The sequence below is a fragment of the Thunnus thynnus genome, chromosome 10 (genome assembly GCF_963924715.1).
Source record: "Thunnus thynnus chromosome 10, fThuThy2.1, whole genome shotgun sequence".
Taxonomy (NCBI): Eukaryota; Metazoa; Chordata; class Actinopteri; order Scombriformes; family Scombridae; genus Thunnus; species Thunnus thynnus.
The window spans coordinates 18,674,011-18,699,145 of NC_089526.1; the positions used below are offsets into that span (position 1 = coordinate 18,674,011).

The 25,135-nt window shown below is 40.9% G+C and overlaps 1 protein-coding gene across 2 annotated transcripts in view; it reads left to right on the plus strand.

Moving 5' to 3' along the window:
- Positions 1-25,135, plus strand: part of fhod3b (formin homology 2 domain containing 3b) — a 104,379-nt gene that overhangs the window by 50,378 nt on the left and 28,866 nt on the right. For both annotated transcript variants that reach the window (XM_067601772.1, XM_067601773.1), the window contains exons 4-5: positions 11,449-11,516; positions 13,154-13,259. In XM_067601772.1, coding sequence (XP_067457873.1) covers positions 11,449-11,516; positions 13,154-13,259 — 174 coding nt within the window. The remainder of the gene's footprint in view (positions 1-11,448; positions 11,517-13,153; positions 13,260-25,135) is intronic.

Here is a 25,135-nt window from a genome sequence, read left to right on the forward strand (position 1 = left end):
CTGCATGACCCATTTTCTGTTGAGCTTCAGGTTACAGATGGATACCTTGACATTTTCCTGTAGAATTTGCTGGTACAACTCAGAACTCATAGTTCCTTCAATGATTGCAAGTCGTCCTGGTCCAGACAAAGCAAAGCAGGCCCAAACCATGATACTACCACCACCATGTTTCACAGATGGTTTAAGGTTCTTATGCTGGAATGCAGTGTTTGCTCTTTGCCAAATAAAACGCTTCTCATTCAAGTCGAAAAGTTCAATTTTGGTGTCATTCGTCCACAGAACATTTTCCCACTAGCCTTCTGGTTTATCCACATGGTCTTGAGCAAACTGTAGACGGCAGCAATGTTCTTTTTGGAGAGAAGTGGCTTTTTTCCTTGCAACTCTGCCATGCACACCATTGATGTTCAATGTTCTCTTGATGGTAGACTCATGAGCATTGACTGTAGCCACTGCAAGAGAGGCCTTTAGTTTCCTAGATGTTACCCTGGTGTCCCTTGTGGCCTCCTGGACTATTACACACCTTGCTCTTGGTGTGATCTTTGTTGTTTGACCACTCCTGGGGAGGGTAACAACAGTGTTGGATGTCTTCCATTTGTAAACAATCTGTCTGACAGTCAACTGGTGGAGTCTAAACTCTTTAGAAATGGTTTTGTAATCCTTTCCAGCCTGGTAAGTATCAGCAACTCTTCCTCTAAGGTCCTAAGAAATCTTTTTTGTTCGAACCATGACACACTTCCTGTTGTGAAGCTCAGACTTTGATGGTGAAGACCCAGATTTATCTTCTTTAAATAAGGCAGGGCCTCCCAGACTCACGCTTGATTGTCATCCCATTGACTGAAACACCCGACTCTAATTTCCACATTGGATCATTTTCCTCAATAAATAAACAAACAAGTGAAAGGTTTTTGTCTCATTCGTTTAACTGACGTCTCTTTATCTAGTTTTTGGACTTGCATGGAAATCTGATCATGTTTTAGGTCATATTTATGCAGAAATAGAGCAAATTCTAAAGGGTTTGCAAACTTTCAAGCAGCACTGTAACAAAACTGAGTGCACTCCTGTGCAGTATCACTAAAATGTTAAATGATTCAACACTGTATCGTCTTAGTATAATTGTAGTATTTTTAGGGTGGAGTGTAGGGTATTTGATCTTATTTCTAATTAAAAACAAGGTTAAATAAACAAAATTGAAAATACAGGCCTCAAAGTACATCCTCAATGCAACAAAAGTGATTACACCTGTGACCACTGAAACAAAAGTGAGTACACCTGTGGCTTTCAATTAAGACCAATTTCCTGAACAAGGTTATAAAAGAACCTGTGACCACCACAATTTTCTCAATTTTGACCTCGGTTGTGTCTAATGCGACATGGGTTTATGTGGTAAGGAATTGCCTGAATAAGTGAGAAACCAAATTGTGAGAATTCATAAAGATGGGTGAGGGTACTAAATCATCAGTAGGCTACTGAACAGAAGCCAAAACACAGTAGCAGCAGAGGTTAGCAGGAAGACCCATACTAGCAATAACAGGAGGTGTAGTGGCCTTCCTTGCATAAAGGCAGTGTGCACAATTTGCTATTTACACAACCTTGCATTGAAAAACAGACGATCAAGTGCTTCTGACTTGGCACAAGGATTATCTGTGGAAATTGGTGTTTTAGTGACTGCTCAGACAGTTCAAAGGACATTGCATTGCAACCTCTATGGATGACATCCAAGAAGAAAACCATTGCTCACAAAACAGCAAGATTAAACTTTGCCAAAGAACATGAAAAGAAGCCTGATGAATACTGGCAGCACATTCTTTGGTCAGATGAAACCAAAATAAATTAGTTTGGATCAGATAGGATCCAGCATGTTTGGCGTGGACCTGGCCAGGACTACTGCAGTGACTGCATAGTGCTGACCGTGAAAGTGCTGATATGTGGCTGCATGAGTGCAAAAGGTGTAGGGGAGATGACATTTATAGATGGCACTATGAATGCAACTTTGTACATCCAAATACTGAATGAAAAGATGACTCCAGTCTCAAGGAGCTGGGCAGGAGAGGAATCTTTCAACAGGACAATGATCCCAAACACACTGCAAAAATCACACACAAGTTTTTAAAGAAGAAAAAAGTGAAAACTATGACCTGAACAAGTATTTCCCCTGACTTGGATCCAATAGAACACCTTCGGAGTACTTTAAAGCAAAAAGTAGAGCAACAGAATCCCTCCAGCAAAGAGCAGCTGAAAAGAATCATCTGTGAAGAATGGCAGAACATCTCTCCCCAGATTTGTGCAAGACTGGTAGCATCCATGCCCAGGAGGATCCAATCTGTCATCAGAAACACAGACGGGCATACCAAATATTGAAAAATAAAAGAATGGAGTCTCGCTTACGAAGGGTGTACTGACTTTTGTTGCATTTCGTTCTTAAATATGGACCTGTCATTATAGTTTAATTAGTCAAACATTCTGTTTTTTTCATTATAATTGGCTTAATTCTTCTTGGGTTTTGTCTAAAAACAAACAAAATTGCATTGAATGGACAGGATTTGTTTTTTGTTTTTAATTACTTAACATTTTAGTGATATCGACCAGGGGTGCACTCAGTTTTGTTACATACTGTATGTACATTTCACTGAATAGCAATGTTTTGTAAAATCTAAAGATCAGATGTTTCTCCCTCCCACACTCAAATGTGTTTTTAAGCGTCCATCTGTCTATGACTGGTGGAAGTAATTACCCAGGGTCATTATGGGATGGGAGCAACACTGATGACAGGGGGCTTCTCTCATTAGACTGGATGTCAGGTTAACTAGATTGTGTCCTTACCTAAGGCACTGACAGACAGGTGCCAAAGGTGTACCTCCTCCTCACTGAGAAGACAGGAGGAAACACACTTTGCCCTGGGAGAAATTGAAAAAGACAGGAATTGGAGAGAGACGTACTCGTGCAGAAACCAGGTGTTTTGACAGAAAGACTATATGAAATGGGAGAGCTTTTTTTCCATTAAGTACAGTCACAGTGTGGCCAGTATGGAAATGAGAAGGTGTACTGTCACAGCTGTGTGTGCCTCCACATCGGTCTGCTTCCTATTCCTAGAGCCGAGTCTGAAATAGATGTGGTCTCAGCACAACTGTGTTTATTGGACGGAGTTTGCAGTGGCGCATTTCCCCACGTGTCAGGTTGTTGAGAATAGGAAGGAGCAGAGAAAGTCAGAGGCAGAGAGACAGCCAAGAGGAGTGAAAGAGTAAGAGGGGAGTGAAGTAGGTTAGCAGAGAGTCACTGAGGTCATTGTTCAGAACATTTTCCAGCAAAGAAAAAAAGACTTTAAAAATTTGTCGTTTAATTGCAGTACATGAAATGAAACGTTTTTGATTCTAAGGCTCATAAAGTCTAAATTGAGAAAAGCATTTGGCTTTGTGGAGCTGTCTTTTATGGATTAAAAGATAAAAATCGCAGGATATAAAAAAAAGAACTACAGCATATGTGTGCACATGTGATAGTACTGGAACATATAGACTGATATTTTAAATCTTACTCTTAAAGCATCTGGCCCTGCATCTATATGCACATGGCTGGTTTTACTGCAGTAAGAAAAGCTGTTTGGCTGCAGCAGCTGCCAAGTAACACATGTTGAACGGCCTTGACCCAACCTCCTTCCAACCCTTATATACAGAGATTATTAGAGGAGCTTTCACCAACAGAGTCACAAAAACAATGCTAATGACCAGCCTCACCTCTGTCAGCAGTTACCATAACTTGGTTTAACTATGTTACAGCTGGCCGTGCCCCACCCCCAACCAGACCCACTTCAATTGTTGATATTCTAGTTTATATCTGTGTCAGGCTTTTGTCTTGTCTGCTGAATGGGTACATGCCTTTACCCTACTCTCCGCTCCACTACGTATCTGTGTCAGTGGTGGTGAGTGTGGGGAAACCCTGCTGAGGAGGTGAAAGGGGGGCGATGGGCTACAAAAAAAAGCAGAGGGAAGAGAGGGGGGGTATTTGGCAGGGGGTGTATTGAGGGTCACCCCACCTGGTAGCTAAGGAATGACTCATTAGACAGGCAGGCACTAATGAAAGATTTGTCTGTCCTCACATTGGCCTTGCTGTCACGTCTCTCTCTGGAATTCTGTGGATTCCACCCTCACTTTCCTCTACTGTTTCTCTTTGACAGCATCAGATAGCATCTTGACGTGTGGTTAACGTACAGTTTATTGAAGAGACTTACTAGGACATAATTAGCCTGCGATGCCCTTTAAGTGCTCTGCAGAACATGTTCAACCTCTCAAGAATAATGAAAGGGTGTATGAAGCTAAACAGTAGGATTTTGAGTCAAACTACTTAACTACTCAAAGGTAAAAGACAAGTGCCACTGCTGCCTTCCAGAAGAATTATTGTGACTGACAAAAACATAAACTTTCACTGAAAGTCTGAAGTAAACACATCAATAAACACAACAATCCAATTTCCCCATTTCCACCGAGGGACAATGAGTACCGTTGAGCTCTGTGGTCCAGGTTGTATGTTTATTGGAACTTGGCTGTGGTATGTCTTGGTATCAAATGCGTCTGCCAGGATAGAGTGTCGCAGCGGAGAAATCTAATCTCTCCCCTGCTCCCTTGAGGTTTTAGACACCATGCTCTCTGCATGATATGTAGCGGAAGTCCAGGTACAACATCCGCAAAGGAAACAAAATCAGAATGAATTAGCGTGGTTTATTTGCATGTTCTTAACACTGTCATTAAAACATGTGTCCACATATATCCTATTGCGAACCTTACAATATCTTTTTAACAGCACCTGATATTGATAAGCAGTTCTGTTCTTTAATGTTAGCAAAACATGCACAAAGGCAGCACATATTTAACAAAAAGTTCTTACGGTCTTGCACTGTATGATGATGGTTTCCTTATTACCAGATTATACTCTGATTCAGTCGTTCATTTGATGATTTCGATCTTGTCCCATGCCTCAGCCTTTTGTCTGCTTAGAGACTTTCATGCCTTGTGGGTCCACGCAGGCATTCCTGTGAGGCCAGCTCCCAATGACAGAGACTTCTTCAGTCTGTGTGGCCAGGCTCAGTTTTCTCTAATCTAAACCAATCATCTCCATATGTCTTCCATCACAGCTTCCAAAGCATTTGAATTAACTCCAGGCAACAGGAACAAATTAATTAATGTCTTTATTCCTCTGTGCACTTTGTAAACGGCCTGTGCGAGTGTGCACATATTCTCGCATGTACAGCTACACATGTACAGACCTACACACGCATTTTTCTGTATAATTCTCTTGATCCACTTTTCATTTGCACTCAAAACCCAAACACATAAAGTGATCTCACTCTTACCTGCATTCCTGCTTAATGATTTCCACCTGAGTGCTATAATCTGCTTTTATTGACCCATCATTCACCTTATGTTTTTGTTGAGGGAGAAAGGGATAAAAAAGAGCAGAAGAAACCCCAGTCCACAAAGTAGCAACAAGCCGATGCACATGTTGGGAGGTCTTCCACCTTAATTACTTGTGTTTTCTCTTCATAAATTTTGGAACAGGAGGTTTCCTTTACAGAGCGAGAAAGGAGAAAAGGGGGGGAAAAAATGAGAAGGAAGCACTCTTTTTGTTGTTGTGCTGCTGTGTTTCGTGACTGCAGAGGGCCATTACGCGTACTGTAAACTCAACGGTTTCTCATGAAAATACCAGGGGCCGAAAATGAAAGATGGATCGCTTTATCCTTACACATGGCAGGCAGTGATGTGGCGATGCTGGCACACATGGGACTGTGCTCTCCCAGATGGCTACAGTTTGCCTGACCTCAGTCTGACCGCCATCACCTCTCACAGAGTCTGAGGCCTTTGCTGACCAGTGGAACAGGCTCCGGGCTCTCTGGGACAGGGCTAAATGCAGACATGGGCAGGGCACTGGCTTAGGACTGAAGTCCACTCTTAATGTCCATCTTTGACCAAACAAAAAGAAATTGCAACACAAACTGACTTTTCTTTTTCACATAAATAAGATACATCAGCTGCCATTTGATTAGTGTAGAGGAGCTTAGTTTAGTAGTCAGTTGCCTTAACCTTCACTTATGTGCTCTGATGCTTTTCAGATAAACAAAATTTTGTGTGATCGGCCCGAAGTGTAAACAGTGATCAAGGCAGCTTCGTGCAATAAATAGATCAATGCCTGCAAGCTGGCCCAGCTTCAATGCCACTGCTGCAGTCGCACATAACAAATTCTACCATCTATCCAGGATACCATTTGCTATAAGGAGATCTATTGAAGCTGACAATGCTTTTCTTACTCTTTTGCTCTGCTGCTCAATTAGGATTTAACAAGCCCCCAGACTTCAAACCCAGAATCCAAAATTTGTCGTCACTCTCCATTATTCTTTGTGCCGAGTTTCATCTTTGCTTGCCAGGAGTGATAAGGTCAGGGAAAAGGGTGTCATGGTGGTTGATGGTGTCATGACTGAAATAAAGCTTAGCTCTAAGCAGGTCAAATCAATGTTTTTGTATTTTGTTTGTTAGCCAGCTAGTTGCAACAGTAAAAACAACACAGCACACATGGATCAAGTAGCTGAGTGGGTGATGATAGACTGATGAGCCTGCATACTAATGACCTACATTAGTTAAAGTCAGTATCCTGTTGTTTTAGGCAAGACAGAAAGTGTTGAAGTCGCCTCTGCTTGTTGGGAACCACTGATTTACAGTATGTAAATCAGTTTATGTATCTCAACTGTAGCATATCCACATCCCACATGAATGTTGTTCTTTTGATTGTGTATTGTGAAAGTTTTACAGTATATACAATCAACAGTTCTATCCTCAGCTTCTTGTCTGACAGCTCCGCTCCTGAAAGCAAACACAGTTTAATTTACAGCAGTGTGTGCAGTGTTGTCCTGCCCAGTGGGGTCTTTGTGGGTTTCTTGGCTATGTTTTGGATGCGGTTTATGTGTTCCGCCTGCTGTGCAAAGCATGAGCCGTGGTAGTCATCCTTCTCATTTTATGGCACTCGTTTTAAATAAAGACATTCAAAGAGATGAGTAACTAAGCATGTTACATGTGTTTATAGACAGAAAAAGAGCAAGGTTAATGGCTTTACTGGCAAACAAATTTCTTGATCATTTATTAGCTGTCTAGCAGTGAGAGGTGAAGATTGTTCTTGAAATTGGCATGCAGAGATAATCATGACTCATAATAAAACAACAGCATTACTGGAATGTGCTGGCACTCACACAGAGAATCAGAAGGTGTCTGAAGTATCACTGGACAGATCTACTACTAAAAGTCGTCTTCTCATCAAAAGCGAGACCGTCTCATGAAACCCTGGCCTGTAAATGTGTCTGGCCCCAAAGCAGATTTTTCTTCACTCTCTCTCTTTACTGTGGATAGCTGAGCGCATTCCTGATGATTATAGAAATTCCGCTACTACTTTTATGATTGTTATAATTACGAGACCATTACCTCCCTGTAGCTGTTGCAGCTGAGAAAACGGGACTGTGTATTGCAGTTTAAGAGGAGAAAACAGCTGCTGCCTATGGTACATCAGTATGAGGCATCAAAGACACACTTCCAGTCTGTTGAGTCATTCTATTGTCATGTTCTTGTCGGTAAAAGCCTAAGGTGAATGTAAATATGACGGGACAAACTGACTGGTTGTCCTTAGCTGAACTCACGCTTTCTTTTAATGTGGCTTTTTTGTGGTATGAAACATGAGTGGAAGGCTCTGATTCAACTTCTTATTGACATTAAAAAGGTATTTTGAATTAATCCTAAAGTCAAGCTGTGGAGAGCTACTTGGCTGCTGCAGTTTGTTTGTGTTGTAGCTGTACTATGGCTCAAGTACAGTCAGAACAAAAGGCACATCTCAAGTGGCCAGAGGGAGTTTAAGTGTCCCAACCATGGTCCCAAATATGTGTTATCCATCATATCTTTCTTTGCTCTGCTAGTCGTAGAATTGCCTTGGCACAATGAAAAAATCCATGACAAATGTAGAGAGCTATTGGGTTTGAAGTTTCCGCTGTTTTCAGGGTTTCAGGTGATCATGACTGTGAGAGTTGGGGTTCACAAACATTTCCTCTGAATAAATGAGTGCCTAGGTTCCTTTTGTAAATAGGGAAATTCAGAAGGCCCATACTTTTGGGTGCATATCTGTGCCAAATGGTATGGAACTAATCTCCACTGAGCTATTTCTCATTAGAGATGGGCCTCTGGGAGGTTCATCGGTGTGCGGACCGTGGACAGGGAAGGAACTGTCTGTTCCTGCAGATGGGCTTCATTTAGTGTTGGGCAGGAATAACTTTCTGACAGTTTTATTGCAGCCCAAAGTACAGGGCTAAGTAGAGGATCACAAGCCCTGTGCAAATGGCAGTGGAACTCTGCATGGAAGAAATTCTCTGCCATGCTGTTGCTGATTGATGCACACACAAACACAAAACATCCTCCTGGGATTTACTGAAACCCAATCAATGGCAGGAAAGGTGCTGATGCATCACTGCCATGGTGCTGTGCTGTGATCTGGGCAGAATCATCACTGGTTGTTCAGCAGTGCTGGGTGTAATTTATCTGTTGACTGATTAACATTCAATGTCTATGAGGAAGTGTAGCTACAGTAAGATTTTGACAAGGAAAAGAGAACACCAATACAACTTGGATTTAAATGCTGAAACAGGGCCACAAATCAAGTTTGCTTTTTGTATGGAGAAGGTGTGATGAGTAACCCAATGTATCTTCCTCTGTCTTTCCACTCCAGTGATCAGAGAGCTTGTATGTTTAGAGACCCCTAATCTGAACTCTGAGTCATCTTCCTGAGTTAAAGAGCAATGAATATGGCCCTACCTTGACCTGCAGGGGAGGGTGCAGTAATTACAAAGCTGTAGTTCCTTTTTACATTGTGAAGAATCAACCACAACACCCTGAGCCCTTACTTTGTCCACAAGATATGCAAGACAAAAAGACTAAAAAGAAAAAGACGAAGGTTAGTTTAAGTCAATAAAAATGTCACCATGAGTTTAAAAAGGAGTACATAAAAGCAGGGAAAGATACAACTACAAAAATGTGTCAGTTTTGGGAAGAGATTTGAAAAAATGATGCCGACTTGGCAACCCCGAGATGCTCAGGCAGGGAGTTCCACAGCTGGGGGGGCAGAACCAAAAAAGCCCAGTCACAATTTCTTCCTGTTATTTATAAAGACATAAATCACCAACATCACAAAGCTTTCCCTCTTAATACCTCTGGACTTGTAGAGATTTATTCCTTGTGGATGTTGTTGCCAGTGACATGCTGGAACACTTTCCGTAAAAGACCAATACTCATGTACTCATTAGCCATCTGAACCATGTACGGCACTGAATGCACAAAACATTTAAAGGTCTGATCCGCTCATACCAAATACCATCACAGTCATAAATTAGAAACAACACATCCTCTTAAGATGAGTAACTCCGCTGGAATTGGATTGTGAGGTGTTTGATTTCAGTATGCAACCTCATCAAATGGGAGCCTTTCAACCACATATGGCCCAGTCCCAGGCAGTCTGCTTCACAGATGCATCTCCAGTGTCTTGTCTGTCTGAGGAAGAGTGGATTACATCAATGTTGTGTACAACTTTACCCTGCAATGACATGTCCTGGAACATACCAGAACGTTGTTTTAACCAGAACTTTAATTCAAGGCTGTACACCAAACTTTGACTTAAATTTAACATTATTAAGATGAATTGAGGGGCCATTGAGGTAAAATATAGTGTTAATCATTTAAAAGAAAAACCAGCTTGTTGACCTGTTTACATCCTTTTCACTGATAGAGTGCAGGGTTGGATTTTATGATGTTGCGTGATATCTATCTTAGGGGGCTTACATATACTAGCAGTATACACTGCGTGTGAAGTTTTATGTGTGTTGTGAAAATGTTGTGTGTCACTGGAAAGGCACCCAAAGACATCAGACCACGAGTACTCACTCTGTCTGGTCCAGTGTCTAGAAGTAGCCTGTGTGTTCCCACAGAACTGGCAGGCAACAATACACTCTGTCTCTCTCTCTCTCTCTGTTTCCCTCTGTCTCTCTCGCTCTCTCAGTTCATCAGCTGAAGGGATTTACTCTGCGGCTGAGGAGGCCAACAACAATAATGAATAGAAGTCTGTTGCTCTGAATCCCAAGCGTATGCACTCATCGGTGTGTGTTTCTCACACTTTTGAATAGAATTAGCGGCAGCTGTTTGTAAAGACAAGGAGCTCATGAGCACAAGAGATTTTTGTGTGTGTATGTTTATGTGTATGAAGGGTGTAAGAAGGCAACATAAGGATACATATGTTGTGGCTGCATATTTGTTTCTGTCACTTGCATGTTTGGGTATACAAGTTCTAACTCAAACACACTCATGCACCAACAGCAATAAATCATCTTCCTGCCCGTCCAGTCATGACTGCAACAGCTGCAGTGCCGCAACAGACAGACTAGAGTGACATTGCAAAGTGCTAGTAATGTCTGTGTGAAGGTTTGTGTTTGTGTGTGTGTCAGAGAGAGAGAGAGAGAAAATGCCTTGCTGTGTTCATGCCTGATTGTGTACATGCCTGTCAGATTTTTGTTAAGACATATCATCATGTCTTCAAGCTAGAATGTATCTGTCAAACACTGAAAAGGTAACATTGTGCATCACAATAAAAAAATCAATGTGTAAATAAAAAGAAACTGCTGAGAGAGAACGAGAGGCGGAGAGTGGGAGTACTAAAACGTACTGCACTGCAATGGATTTGACTGTATGTTGCTGCATCTGCAGCAGTTAACAGGCAGGTTTTGCTGAGTCAGAGAGAGCTCACACAGCAGTGATAAGTGAGACACTATGATTGCGCTCAACGCTGCCACTCCCTGGCAGACTGTGCAGACTGCATGCAGGGTGAAGGATTGTCAAAAGTAGTTGCAGGAAGTGTTTGCCTGCATCACAAGGATCTGTCATCCGTCATATCTCTCCTTTAGCAATATGTGGAGTTTCCATAACTGATTAATGGGTGTCTTGTTTCTTAGCCATTGTGGTGGCTATTGGCTTAAGTTTCTGCCATGACTTTGTGTTATGGTAAGCTACAGATATGGCTTTGTCAGCAGGAAACATCCACTGTTCACTAACTCTCCACAGATGTGCTCTGAGTTGCTCCTACTGTTCTTGTGCTCTCACTTTTTCTCTCACAGCATATTTTTCACATTTAGCTACTTGGGATAATTGTTGCCAATGATATGTACATTACAAGGAAGTTATTTTGAAGGGAAAATTTGTTGTTCATGGATGCATCATGTGTAAAGCAAGTGATACACTGATACACTAGTAGACAGGCACTGATTTTTTCAAAAAAATTCATCCTATACCCCTTGTCCATTTGTTTTATTCACTTTTTATCTGACAACATCATAGAAATATACTACATGTTACTGATTTTTAAACTCCCCCCTTTTCTCTCTCCATACAGAAAAACTCTACAACTCAACTGGAAGGGAGCTACGGAGAGCCCTCTTTTCCCTCAAGCAGATTTTTCAGGTAATTATTTTTCTCTCTTATTTTAGCTCTTCCTTGACCCATAAGAATATCTGCAGCTCACAAGATCCAATGAATTCCATTGCCTTTTATGTTTGTCATGATCTCAAAAATGCAGCATGAGAAGTATCCACTACTGTGTTGTGTTCATGGGCTTTGTATATGCACGTGCACATACACACATGCACATGCAAGAACTCCATGTAGACAAAACACATGCATCTGTGCACACTCACACAAAGCATTGTTTTCTTGAGGCAGAGTTGTGCTGCTGAGAGTCTGCATTCGTGGCAGCTGTGGAGTGTTCAGGTCTGGTCATACTTCACACACTGGGCTGGGATGGGCTGGCCTGGTGGGCAGTCGGCCGTAGAGTGGGAGGGATAACTGACAGTTGGATGGAAAAGAGAGCAACAGACTTTGATGCAGGCCCAGAATAGATCAGAAAACCTCACTATGAGTAGCTTTGTGGGGTTTTAGTTGTAGAGGATATTGGTCATTCTTGTTGTGTAATGAAATATCCACTTGACCTGATATCAGTATGACGTCTGTACGCTGCAGAACTGTAGCGTTCCTGTATGTGTCTCAGAACTGCTGTTCATTCTGTTTCTGTAATGCACTCCTGTACGTTTAGACAGTTTGCCAAATGACTGGAGTCTCCATCACAGATCTATGGTAAAACTGTTCTGGAAGCACTTACTCATCCTCCTGGGAGAGAAGGAGCCCTGACCACCCCACAGTGTTTATTACTGTCTTCCTCTTTATCCCATCTGAACAGTAGAGTCTATCAGAAAATGTTCAATCCTGCAAAAAACCTCCTGCTTGGCCTTGAATTAGGGAGTCATTGACAGGTGTGAGCGATGCAGGTGGTTTTGTCATCAAGGACGAAATGTGGGATGAAGTGGAGAGGCCACTTGCTACACTGCTCATTGCACATGCTGGCTAGGACGGGAAGTAGAAAATAGTGGATAGATAACATTTATCCAGCTGAGGATTTTGTAATAGGTGTGATGAGAAGTGTGCTCGTGCACTCTGGCAAATAGTACATCACATAAAGAAGTCTTTGTACCTACCTGGCCTCTCAACTTATTTTCATTTCTTAATAATACAGAAAAGCGGTGAAAGAGGTGTTGAAAACGGAGAAAGAGTTGTCTTGTTGCATGAAATTTTCTGCTTCAGGCATAACAAGTAATTTGTACAGTGTTTGTGTGTGTGTCTGTGTGTGCGCATGTGTGTGTTAACCTGTGTCTACATACAAGACGTATGTATAATTTATTCACATTGAATTTGGCATAAATCATATCAACAGTTCCTGGAGCTTTCTTGGACTGATTTAACTATTTTTCACATAAAACTCAAGTGTCACGTAAAAAGACCGAGCTACGAGACAACATGTTTCAGATCTTTATTTCTCTGCATGCTCTTTAATTCTTAGTCTATGATTTGCAGCCAGATGTTCATGCACTTAAAGGTGTATTTAACCCTGAGGATAGTTATGTACTGGAAGGCCAAATTAAATCCAAAAATCAAAGTAATGTTAGTTATAAAAAAAAAACTATTGGAACAGTGTTATCTTTGGCTCTGTCCATAGTGTATGATGCATGTTGAATATTTTTCTCTCTCTCTCTCCCACTTCTTTCTAGGATGACAAGGACCTGGTGCACGAGTTTGTGGTGGCCGAAGGACTGACATGTTTGATAAAAGTGGGAGCTGAAGCCGACCAGAACTACCAGAATTATATCCTCAGGGGTACGTCCACTGCAGAAAAGCACAGCTTTGCTTCATCACATTAACAACATGCTTTCCTCTTCTCTACTTTCTCACACCTCAATTTATAGCACCGCCTAATTGAGGATGTTATTAATCAATCCTGTAACACTTTTCTTTCCATAAACCTATCCAAAACCACATGTGTTTACATACACCATGTAAATTGATGATTCTGTCCGATGACCTTCTCACACTTACACACTTCCAGCACATAAACAAACTCAAATGTGTGCCACAGACAATGTGGAAGCTAGGCAAAGTTGAGCAGCTGGTTAATTTATCCGTCCCATGTCAGTGAGGTGAAAGATCATATGTGTTAAGGTCGATGAGGGGCGGGGGCAGCATGTTCGGAGATACTAGAGGACCGCTCGCTTCAAGGTCACTACCATTTAACAGCCCGCTGTGAGGGGGCAGGTCACACATGCTTAAGTAGCTAATAAAAGTTCTGTCAGGATATTGCAGATCATAAAACAAATTTCCCCTCTTCCCTTTATTTCCTTTCTGTCGTCTTTCTTTCTCCTTATGTGTTCCCTTATCTTTTTTTTTTTTAATTTAACCTGAGCCAATATGTCAGGTTTTATTAGTTGATGTGTTATATGTTTGTATTCTGTTATATGTACAGAACATGATAAACATGCACATAGACACAAACACATAATTTGATTCCAACTTTTTTAGTTAATTGTTTCATAACAGGAATTGAATAACCCAGACACCTCTTTGTTATTACTTCATTAAGCCTTGCTGAACTGAGTCACAATGAGTTGACCCTCATGATTTAAACATTGTAATCAGATGTTGGCCCCCGTCATGTTTATTCATTTAAACGCAGAATGTTCCTACATGCTTGCTCTCTAATTTTTCAACCTGCTCATTGTTGACCTTCTCTAATCAAAAAATCAAAGAGCAAAGGGCGGATATCTGTGACAGAGTACTGATGTTGCCCCCTGGGCAGGTTATAAACATGAACATGACCCCTGCTTGGACTACTTCTATAGGCTGATCTTTAATGTTTGATGTTTCATCTGGACTCAGCCTAGTCCCTGACTCAGACAGATAAATCACACGGGTTAAATGGCCAAACAAGGCAGAGGAGGAGAATGGCAGGCTTTTGGAAACTTAAGAGTTTACCACATGTAAGAGTTGTTAGTGTCATTGTGCTGTGAATGATGAGACCACTTCTCATATCTTTTCACCCCTCCTTATTGTCCTTTTTCCCCCTTCATTTCCCCAAGAGTTCTGATAAAACATCTGTGTCAGTGTGTTTCTGTGGGACTGTCTTTATTCTTTCATGTGTTAATTTATCGCTTAATCTTTGCAGACTCTACAGTTTCTCCTTGTGTGTTTCTACATCACTATGAGAAACTAAACCAAACTACCACTCTCCCAAAAGCCCCTTTAACCTGTTTCAACTCCTGACCTAATTTCTCCTGACCAGCTGAGGAAATGTGGAGTGCAGTAGATCACCCTCCCTTGTGAGCCATGTGTTGGAGAACACAAGTAGAGCATGTGCTGGAGCACAGATGCACAGGTCAGAAATGTATATAGATCTGGCTGTTTTACTGTTGATGACTTCCAAGAGGAGCTATGTCATAAGGATTCCCAGGAGAGAAGTAAATTAGATGCCTGAAATTTTCACACGTGCACACAGAGAGAGGGAGAGAGACAGAGAGCGCACTAAGCACAACAGCAGTAATTGTTTTGGTATCAAACATTGATCACTTCTCTTGTGGTCTTTTTTGCTGTAATGTCTTTCAAGTCGAGGCCAGTAAAAAAAAAAAGAAGAAGAAGTCGGAATGCAGTCTTGAACCCATCTGTCTGGAGTGCATTAAAAACCTCCCGACAAAACAATTTTGCTCTCTTTCATGAATAAAAATCAATCTTATGGGTCTTTTGTAGATAAAAAAGGCACAGTCGCACATGCGCCCCAGTCTGCATGCATTTTACAAGAACAGGTTCCCAGCCTTAGCTCTTTGGAACATTGCCGTCATTGTAAATGGCGGTTCCTGCCACTCTCTCGGCAATCTACACCATCTCACTTTTTTTCCCTTCTTCTCATTTTTTCATTCCGCCTTCCCAAAGCCCTGGAGGTGTCTGTGGCCAGTTAGTGCTCCCCCAGTGTTGTGGGTATTTTCTGGGTCTGCCTGACTCGGGTCTGGTCCCTCTCTGGGCCCCTCACACCTGGCTCGGAGGGCTTCCAGACCTGGGCTTAGCTTGTTGGAGGCCTGCGTTTCTGACCCAGGGGAGACCTTGTATGCCTTTATCACCCCATCAGGAGAATGGGTGTGAAGTCACTTTTTCAGAGGTGCCTATGCAATCTGGTCCTCCTGTAAACTGTACATGCAGTCCTAATGCCACAAATACTAAAATGCCACAAGGGTTCATAAGGGTTATTCATTCTTAATTTAGAAAAATGCATTTGCATGTTCATTTAAAAAAAATTAGATGAACACAGAAGTTATGTTTCATTCAATAAAGAACATCTATGCACATTTAGAAACTTTCTACAATAGTTCTTGAAACTATCAATCTTTGATGAAATGAAAAGCTGAGTGAATGTTGCATAGTGCCTGTTTTGTAGTTAAGAATGTTGTTTGTCTAACTGTAAGGTCTCATGGGGTTGTAAAATGTTTTTTTTCTTTTGACATTTTTATTTATTACCAATTATATATGAATTATTGTTAGTGCTACATTTTAAGCTACTCCCGGGCTCTTTGGTCCTTAATTAACAACTCTGTGCTCACCTCACAGTTATAGAAAAGTTACTTTTTTCTGCCTCTTTTAACATCCAGGTAGTAGGCAAAATACTGTAACTGGATCTTTTTAAAATAAAATATAATCTAATTATAAGAATGGATTAAATGTAGTGTGACAGGGGGTCGCTCATAGTGTGAAATCCACTGCGAATTATCACCAGACTCTGCACTTTTCCTCAGGTCTATGGAGTATCTTATCTTTCTGCTCATTGTTTAGATTTTACGTCCCATAGGTCCACTGTTTGTTCACTCTCACTGCTCTCATCTGTTTCATTTCCAGCAGCAACAGGCAGCTGTTTCATAGATAAAGCTCTGATAAACCCATAGCACACTACATACCCAGTATCAAACAACAGACAGACAAAATTACCGACTACCCGGGGATGAGACTGAAACATCTTGCAGCGAGAGACTGATTTTTTTCAGGAGTTGGTAGAGACCAAACCAGAGCTGGAATGGGACTGGATAATAGATTTGCATTTTTCAAGTTGCCAGAAATATGACTCCATATGAATGCTAATGTTGCTCTATGTCTCCTGGATGTGTGAATAGGCAAAGGTTTGCTAACATGTTCACCAGAACAACTTTATAAGGTGGTGATGTGTTAATATTGTGTTTACAGCTTATTGCACTGCCCCCAAGTGGCCAAGAAAATAAATGAACGCAGGTTTGATATCACTCATACTGCACGTATATGTAGCTACCTAATCGGCAATGCTTGTGTTGCACATGTGAGCCAAGGTCTAATAATTACAATTCTTAAAACTGAGTCATCAAGCCCATATTAGAAATTCTACAGTGTAGAGATACAAAGAGACTAGACAGCCATCCAGATTGCTGTTCACAGAACACTACATGCCTCAACAGCCTTAAAATGAAACCAGCTTGTGCAAAAGGTCAAAGAAGTTTCAAACAAGTTCAAACAATTGCATTGTAGTAAGAAAAATAGCCCTAGAGTAGCCAGGTCAGGTCAATTTTTTTATATAGCGTCAAATCACAACAGAAGTTATCTCAGGGCACTTTTCACATAGAGCAGGTCTAGACTGTACTCTTTAATTTAGAGAGACCCAACATTCCCCCATGAGCAAGCACTTGGCGACAGCAGCAAGGAAAAACTCCCCTTAACAGAAAAAACCTCAAGCAGAACCAGGCTCTAGGTGAGCAGCTATCTACCTTGACCAGTTGGGTTGAGACAGAAAGAGGGAGGGGGAGAGGGGAGAGAGAGACTCAGAGAAGCACAGCAACAACAATAATAACAATAACAATAATCATAATAGAAATATGACTAATATTAATAGCGGTTGCAGTGGGCAAAAATGACTAATAATAATAGCAGCAGTGGTGGGCGTCATTTGGACAGCAGTCAGTCCGTAGCCGGAGGTCTCCTGCGAGACAAGAAAGCACAAAAGAAGATGGGAAGATGCCAAGTTAGTAACATGCATTAATGGTACATGAATGCATACAGATGGAGAGGAGGAGGAGGAGAGAGGAGCCCGGTGCATCATGGGAAGTCCCCCGGCAGTCTAAGCCTAAAGCAGTATAAGTAGGGGCTGGTCCGAGGTTCCACAGGAGAGGAGCCTGATAGTTGAAGGCTCTGCCTCCCATTCTACTTTTGCAGATTCTGGGAACCACAAGTAAGCCTGCATTCTGGGAGCGCAGTATTCTAGTGGGATAATAGGGTACTATGAGCTCTTTAAGATATCATGGTGCTTAACCATTAAGGGCTTTGTAGGTGAGGAGAAGGATTTTAAATTCTATTCTGGATTTTACAGGGAACCAGTGCAGAGAAGCTAAAATGGGAGAAATATGATTTCTTTTTCTCGTTTGTGTCACTACACGTGCAGTTGCATTCTGGACCAGCTGGAGAGTCTTTAGAGACTTGCTGGGGCAGCATTATAACTTTTTTCTGCATCTTTTTGAGACAAGGTGTGCCTGATTTTTGTAATGTTAGGTAGGTGAAAAAAGGTAGTCCTTGACATTTGTTTTATGTGGGAGTTAAAAGACATATCCTGATCAAAGATAACTCCCAGATTCCCTATGATGGTGCTGGAGGCCAGAGTAATGCCACCCAGAGTAGCTTTATCATTAAATAATGTGTTTCTAAGGGCCACGCACAATGAGGCTGAATTCACACCAAATCATGGGTTGCAGTGAAAAGCCAGTCCTCCCATTCATTTGAGTGGGGGTATTGCGTTTAGGCTGCAAGGGTCGGGGTGGCAGGGGTGCCACAGGCCGCTGCAGCTAGAAAGTTGAACCAGAATCAACTTTTGGAGAATGCAACCCGATGTTATGCTGTGGTGACCAATCACAGCCAACGATCAGACTGATCAGAGCTATACAACCCTGCCATGAGGGAGGACAAATATGTTACTAGGAGGAGGGGAGGACATTTCTCTTCATTTGATAACGTTAAAAGTAAAGTTAGGCTTTGCTTACAGCTTCCTGACACATTTTTAAAAAGATGTGAAAGAAAGGGTCTTCACCAACCTGGTGAAGATACCTCCGCACAACCCTGTGGAGGTGTGAAATACGGCCTAACTTCAATTCTGTCTGAGTTTAGTAGCAGAAAATTGCAGGTCATTCAGGTCTTTATGTCCTTAAGGCATGTTTGGAGTTTAGTTAACTTATTGGTTTCATCTGGCTTCATTGATAAATATAATTGGATATCATCTGCATAACAATGAACATTTATGGAGTGTTCCTATGTGTTCCTGATTCATCGTTAACATGTACAAACTAAAATCAATCTGATAAATAGGACTTAAACCAGCTTAATACAATTCCTTTGATGCCAATTAAATGTTGCATTTAAACTTCCTTAAGCAGCCTAGTTGGGATGGGGTCTAAGGGAGAGGTTGAGAGGTTTGTTCAGACAAAGAAATCATTAAATTTAGTTCAGGAAGATCAATTGGAGAAAACAGTCTAAATATATATCAGGTTTTACAGCTGTTTCTAAGGTTCCTGTGTTTGGGCATAAATCGGTGCCTGTTGAGGGTTGGAGGTGATGAATTTTGTCTCTAATTGTTAGAATTTTATCATTAAAGAAGCTCATGAAGTCATTACTACTGAGAGCTATAGGAGTACATTGATCAATAGAGTTATGACTCTTTGTCAGCCTGGCCAAAGTGCTGAAAAGGAACCTAGGGCTGTTTTTATTCTCCTCTATTAATGAATAATAGGTGGCTCTGGCATTACAGAGAGCCTTCCTGTATGTTTTAAGACTATCTTACCAGACTAAGCAACATTTTTCCAGTTTAGTGGAACACCATATCCTTTCAAATTTTCATGATGTTTACTTTGAATTTCAGGTGGTTGGGTGTCATTTGCAGTGAGCACTACCACTCTATCAACAAGATGGTCAATTTGAAAGGGACTAAACTTAGCATAAGAGTCCTCTGTTGTATTGAGACATGGCATTGAATTAAATGCTGATGGAATTGCTTCCTTAAATTTAGCTACAGCACTATCAGATAGACATCTGGTGAAGACATTTTTGTCTAACGGCATGTAGTCCAGTAATAGGAATTCAAAAGTTACTAATAAATGGTCTGATAAAATAGGATTTTGTGGAAAGAGTATTAAATGTTCAATTTCAATGCCATATGTCAGAACAAGGTTGAGGGTATGGTTAAGACAGTAAGTGGATTTATTTACGCTAGGTGAGAATCCAGTTGAGTCGAAGTGCTGATGCTATCGTCAACATCCACATGAATATTTAAATTACCTACTATAATTACTTTATCTGTACTAAGGACTAAACTTCATAAAAACTCTGAGAATTCAGATAAAAATTCAGAGTACGGACCAGGAGGACGGTGCACCATAACAAATAGAATTGGCTGTTAAGTTTTCCAAGTTGGGTGTGAAAGACTTAAGAACAAGATTTTCGGATGAGTTTTAATTAAAGTTGTCTCTAGGTTGTCATGCTTTTGGTCTAACAAACTCAGCCATATTTCTAAATATGAGAGCTGAACCTTCAAAAGTGGGATGTACGCCGTCTCTCCTAATCAGACCAGATCTTCCCCAGAAAGTCCACCAATTATCTATAAAACCCATGTCATCGAGGTAGTGTCATTTGCTTGACACCACCTCGACAGCCAGCGGTTGAATGAGGACATGGCTATAGTACCAATTATCATAAGCAAAACTAGTACAAATAATCATACAAACAACAAGGTTTTTCCTGGATCAAGGTTCCATTTCTAGTATTTACAAAAAGAGCGCTAACACATGTAACAACTGTGTTTAAGTGGTAACTGTAAAAATGGGAGCGGCAGACAGAGGGCAGATTAAAAACAAACCAATTACAGTCAACTTGAAGCAATTATTCCGGGCTTTGAAATGTTCACTGTTGACATTCCTCACCATAAGCTATGTTTTTAGCTACACTTTCTCTGTTTTGCACCTCTTGAAGGCCTTGCCATTTCTGTCTGCACACTATTGTTTACAAAACACTCACCATCTCTAAGCCTCGGTGGAATAAAATTGGAAGTGAAGCTTAAGTTTTTGATCTATAGGAATTTCGAGAAACAATCTTTTTTACACCTTTCAAATAAGTCTTGGATACATTTTTGGAAAACACATTCTTAAACATTCCATAAATTACTTTTATACCCAGAAGGCCATATCTCATTTCATGCTGTATTATATTGTATATACACAGGCTTACATGCTATAACTTATACTCATGAATTTAAAACTTCCACAGAAATGGGAGTCATGTTGTGAACCGTCCAAAAGTATTACTGTATGAAATAAGTCATGCCCATATTTCACTTGGTGCTTTTATCTCATCTTTTCTTCCTCTCTCTTTCTATCTGTGTATCTCTCTCTCTCTCTTTCTCCTGCTACCATTTTGAGGTCTCCTGTTTTTAATGACACGGTCGTTACAATGCCACAAGTTAAAGCACCTTGACTTCCTGGTTTCCAGAGGGAGCTGCTCAGAGAACCTCAGTGAGAAAGGGAGATGTGCTCTAGTCAAGTGTTTCATTGCCTCTTAAACTGTCTGGGACCTGGAACAGCGCTCAGTCCAGCTTTTTTAGTGTCACACAGCAGTAACTTTAGTGGGCAGCAGTCTTTCTCACAAAGCTACAAATGCACCTGAAACACAAGACCCTTTTGTTGAAATAATGGTTGGACTTTATAGTGTTTCTCAGTGTAGTGGCATAAAATGTTGTACTAAATGTGGCCGGTCAGCAAAGCAGAATATCCAGTGACACATCAGTGAAGTGGTTTTCAACTGTGTGCCAAAAGTGTGTGATCCAAGAGGCTCTTCACTGTAAACAAACAAAGCAGCTGCTAATTTCACTTATTCACTTCTCCTTTTTCAGCAGGCGGTTTAATTGGTAAAACCAACTGCTGTAGTGCTTGGTTGGATTGATAACCTGCAAACTGTTAGACCTTCATGACACCAATATAGGAATAATTAAAGTTCATATCTTTTGACAAACTAGGTAAGTATTGTTGTAAGTATTGAATCATTTGTTCACGTAAAAAAGTGAGTTGGATGCTGGACTAACTTTAAATGTGTTATTGTGTTGAGATAATAATGCACTCATAGAAATGAATCCCTTCTAGCTAATGTTACTACTACTCAGATTTCTAAAACTAGGTCAAGAAGGAACTTTCAATCTCAACTTTTGTGTCAACATGGACAAGACTAAAAGTTTTCAGAAGGAAATGGAAATTTTAGCATCTACAATTCTGTGACAACTAGACAAACTCCATCTGCTGAGGAAAATTGTGTGATACGATTCAAAGCTCAAGAACAGCTGCCAAATGGATGTTGTCATAATTTGTGGCATTCATCAATTTTCTTTGTCATACGTGTCATGAATAGATCATCTCTGGCTTTCTTCACAGGGGAGAAACACTTGTTTGATTTACAATCACAATGTCCTAATCTGAATTAATTTGGAGTGTATAAAATGTATATAAGTAAAACAAACTTAAAATTTATTTTCTGTTTATATTTTCATCATCATGGCTGCCAATTAATTTGAAAGGTTTTTTTAGATTTTATGATTTTATGGCCATATTTTGGCAGAGCAACTTCTACATTTCAGTATTTGCTAGGAAACTTCTCACTCCCAACAGCTGCCTCGTTGTCTTTCTGCAGGTCTCTGTCCAATATCATCTTGTGTTGCAGCTGACAATGTAACATTACCTGCAGACTATAATATTCTCTCTAATATCTCTGGGACTACTTTGCTTTAGAAAGATGTTTTTTTAGCATCTTACTTCACATCAAAGTGTTCCCTCTTTACATTTGTCACAGCGCAGAGCTGCTTCGATGACATGTTAGCTGAATTCATATTTTCTCATTCTTTCAGGACTCCATGTGTTTGTCTTCTGATTTCTGAAAGTAGGAATTGAAGCTGTGCAGTGTTTTCACACTTTGGGAATTTTTTGTGAATGAAACTCACCCACAAACGGAGCGGAACAAGGAGCCTTATATGGCAATTTTAGGGGCGTCAATTATACCAATGATCAAGTCTCACGAACGCGCACCTCCTCGTGAACAGGTGACATTCATCAGGCTGAAATGAGTTCAGGCAGTTAAGAGAGTTTGTTGAATCCCACGTAGGATTTTCTTATTTTCCTCTTGCTTTGTGCAAGAACAAATATGAGAGGAAAATAAGAAAACATACGAGCCGGAGGCCCAATGTTTTATGTGTAATCCCCTGACCTGAGTTTTTTGTATATTTAACTAACTGAATTCTAACCTCTCTGGTTTGACCATTTTGCTGAGCACTAAGTGAAAGCCCAGGCACGGTTGGGTTAACAGTGCTGTTGGAAGCTCTTGTTGGAAACAGTGTGTATTATGTTGTCTGGCTGTGTTATAGGTCGCCTGTTCTAGAGGGGGGAGACCTTTACTATGGCCCATCGTCTGGATAAACATTTCCATTCTGTCTACGCTGGGCTGAGCAGCTTTGTGCAAAACTGCTTATTATAGGTGCAATGTTTTCCTTGTTTTTCTGATCAGGCAAGAATGATGCACAGGAAAAGATGAGGAAAGTCTCTGGTAATTCCTCAAGGATAAAGGAAATGTGAGAGAGAGAAAACAAAGGAACTGCTGACACACATATGTGGACAAGCTCTGTGTTTGGAGTGAAAAGAAGATATCTAGGAATGCCCTTGTCGTACCAATAGAAAGTTGAACTCCTGATCTGTAATGAGATCCCATGGGGACATATGTATTTTTTTCACCCCATCTCCTGCAACTCACTGCTCCTGATGGCCTTTTGTGCAAAGCTCTTCAATATGCAAAACACTCACTCTCTCTTACGCATTTGTTTGCATTTATCTTTTACAGGTGCAGGTTTTGATCCAAGGGCCACTGACAGTTTTTTGTCTTAGTTTTAGTTTTCATTTTATGATATAAATAATAATATTCCCTAACCCTAACCTGGTCCACCCCATCTCCCCGAAAAAGAAAAACATGAATATAAAGAATCTCATTTGGAAAAAAAGGTATCGTCATTGCTCATCAGGTTTTTTCCTGCTAAAAAAAAGCCGATAATATTTTCATACATAATTCAGCCTCCTGTACCTGTCTGAGACTTTTGGATAACAGGAATGACTTCATTTAGTCAGAGGAAATTTGGGAAATGAGCGCGACACATGGTTTCAGCCCACAACTTCTCAACTCCACTGGCAACATTTTGTCTTTGCCTCCAGCGTGGCCTCTTTCTATTTAATTAAATCACCAGCTTACATACAGGCTGCAATGAAACATACACTATACTCCACTGAAAAAATAAAACAGCCTGAAATTTTTGAAATTTTAAAAATCCTTTACCTACTGTACAGGTCAAGTTTTAATGAGGCAAAAAAACTTTTGACCAAGCAACCTTTAACTGAATGGAAAACATAACCTGTTGTCTTGTTTTTGGTTAAGCGTACAGCCATGTTCCTGCCGGATACATTCCACCCTGTCCTCCCCCTCTGTCAGACCCCCACAGACCCCTTCAGATCCCCCTCACATGAGCAGACAGCTTGCATCTGAACCCAATTCAACCCCACCTGCCTGACCTATATTCTTCCTCCCCCCTTTTTTCTTCTCCCTTCATCTGTAGAAGTTTTCAGCCTTCGCAAACTCACTGGCAGTGGAGTTACAACCCTGTGATGGAGCCTTTTATACTGTAACAGAATTCACTATACAAGCTAATTATATTATAAGAACTGTTTGATTTGGTTCATTTCTCTAGCTCTTATTTTATCATCTCTGACCTTGCAGACTAAGATACATAAACTATAATTTGGAAAAAAAATAAATCTTTTACAGAAATGTAGCACACAGGCATAGACTCAAATGCTCTGCATTCAAGTGGGTTTTACGGCTGATTCCTGTGAGCTGACTGTTTTTTGGGACTGCATTCAGCATATGGCTGGCCAGAACCAGAGCGAATCACACCACTATTCTCTCAAGAGCAGTAAGAATTTACAGCAGCTCATCTTTCAGTTCACTTTACAAGTGGGTGGATGTCATGCGGTAGCTTTTCTCCAAAGTCTTCCCCGCTTGGATGAGATGTGGAAAAGCTCATCAGCTGGGCTTTCTCCACTTTTTCATTGTCCTGAAATGATTTTCTAAAATTTCTGTAGTAGCCCTCTAAGCGATTAGCTTTATACTTCTTTGAATACAGAGGAAGTAGAGATGTATAGAAAGTAGTACATATTTTAGCATTTGAATTTTTCTTACAGTGCTGTAGTCTACTCAACTCAACTCATTGTGGCCTGCTTAGCACTGCAGTAGTTCACCAGGTCTGCAGTGCCTGTAGAATTAGCTCAGCCAAATAATGGCGAGCCTCCCCTGCCTTACTTCATGCTATTGTTCCATTAGGTTTGTTTGTTTGTCTTTAGGGAATTTGTTTGGGCTTAGGCCCACGGTAAATTGTGTCAAATGCTGGCAGACATGTATTCAGGTCTGAAATCGAAGCATCCCCCTGTTGTTTTACTGTATGTGACTTAATGTAAGTCTGGCAGTCGGCTTGGTGACTGAAATAGGTTTGGCAGACACTGTTTGTCTGGCTCTAATGGCCTGGGTGATTAGCTGAACAACAAATGGAACGTAACCCATGAACATGTCTTATCCAGTTC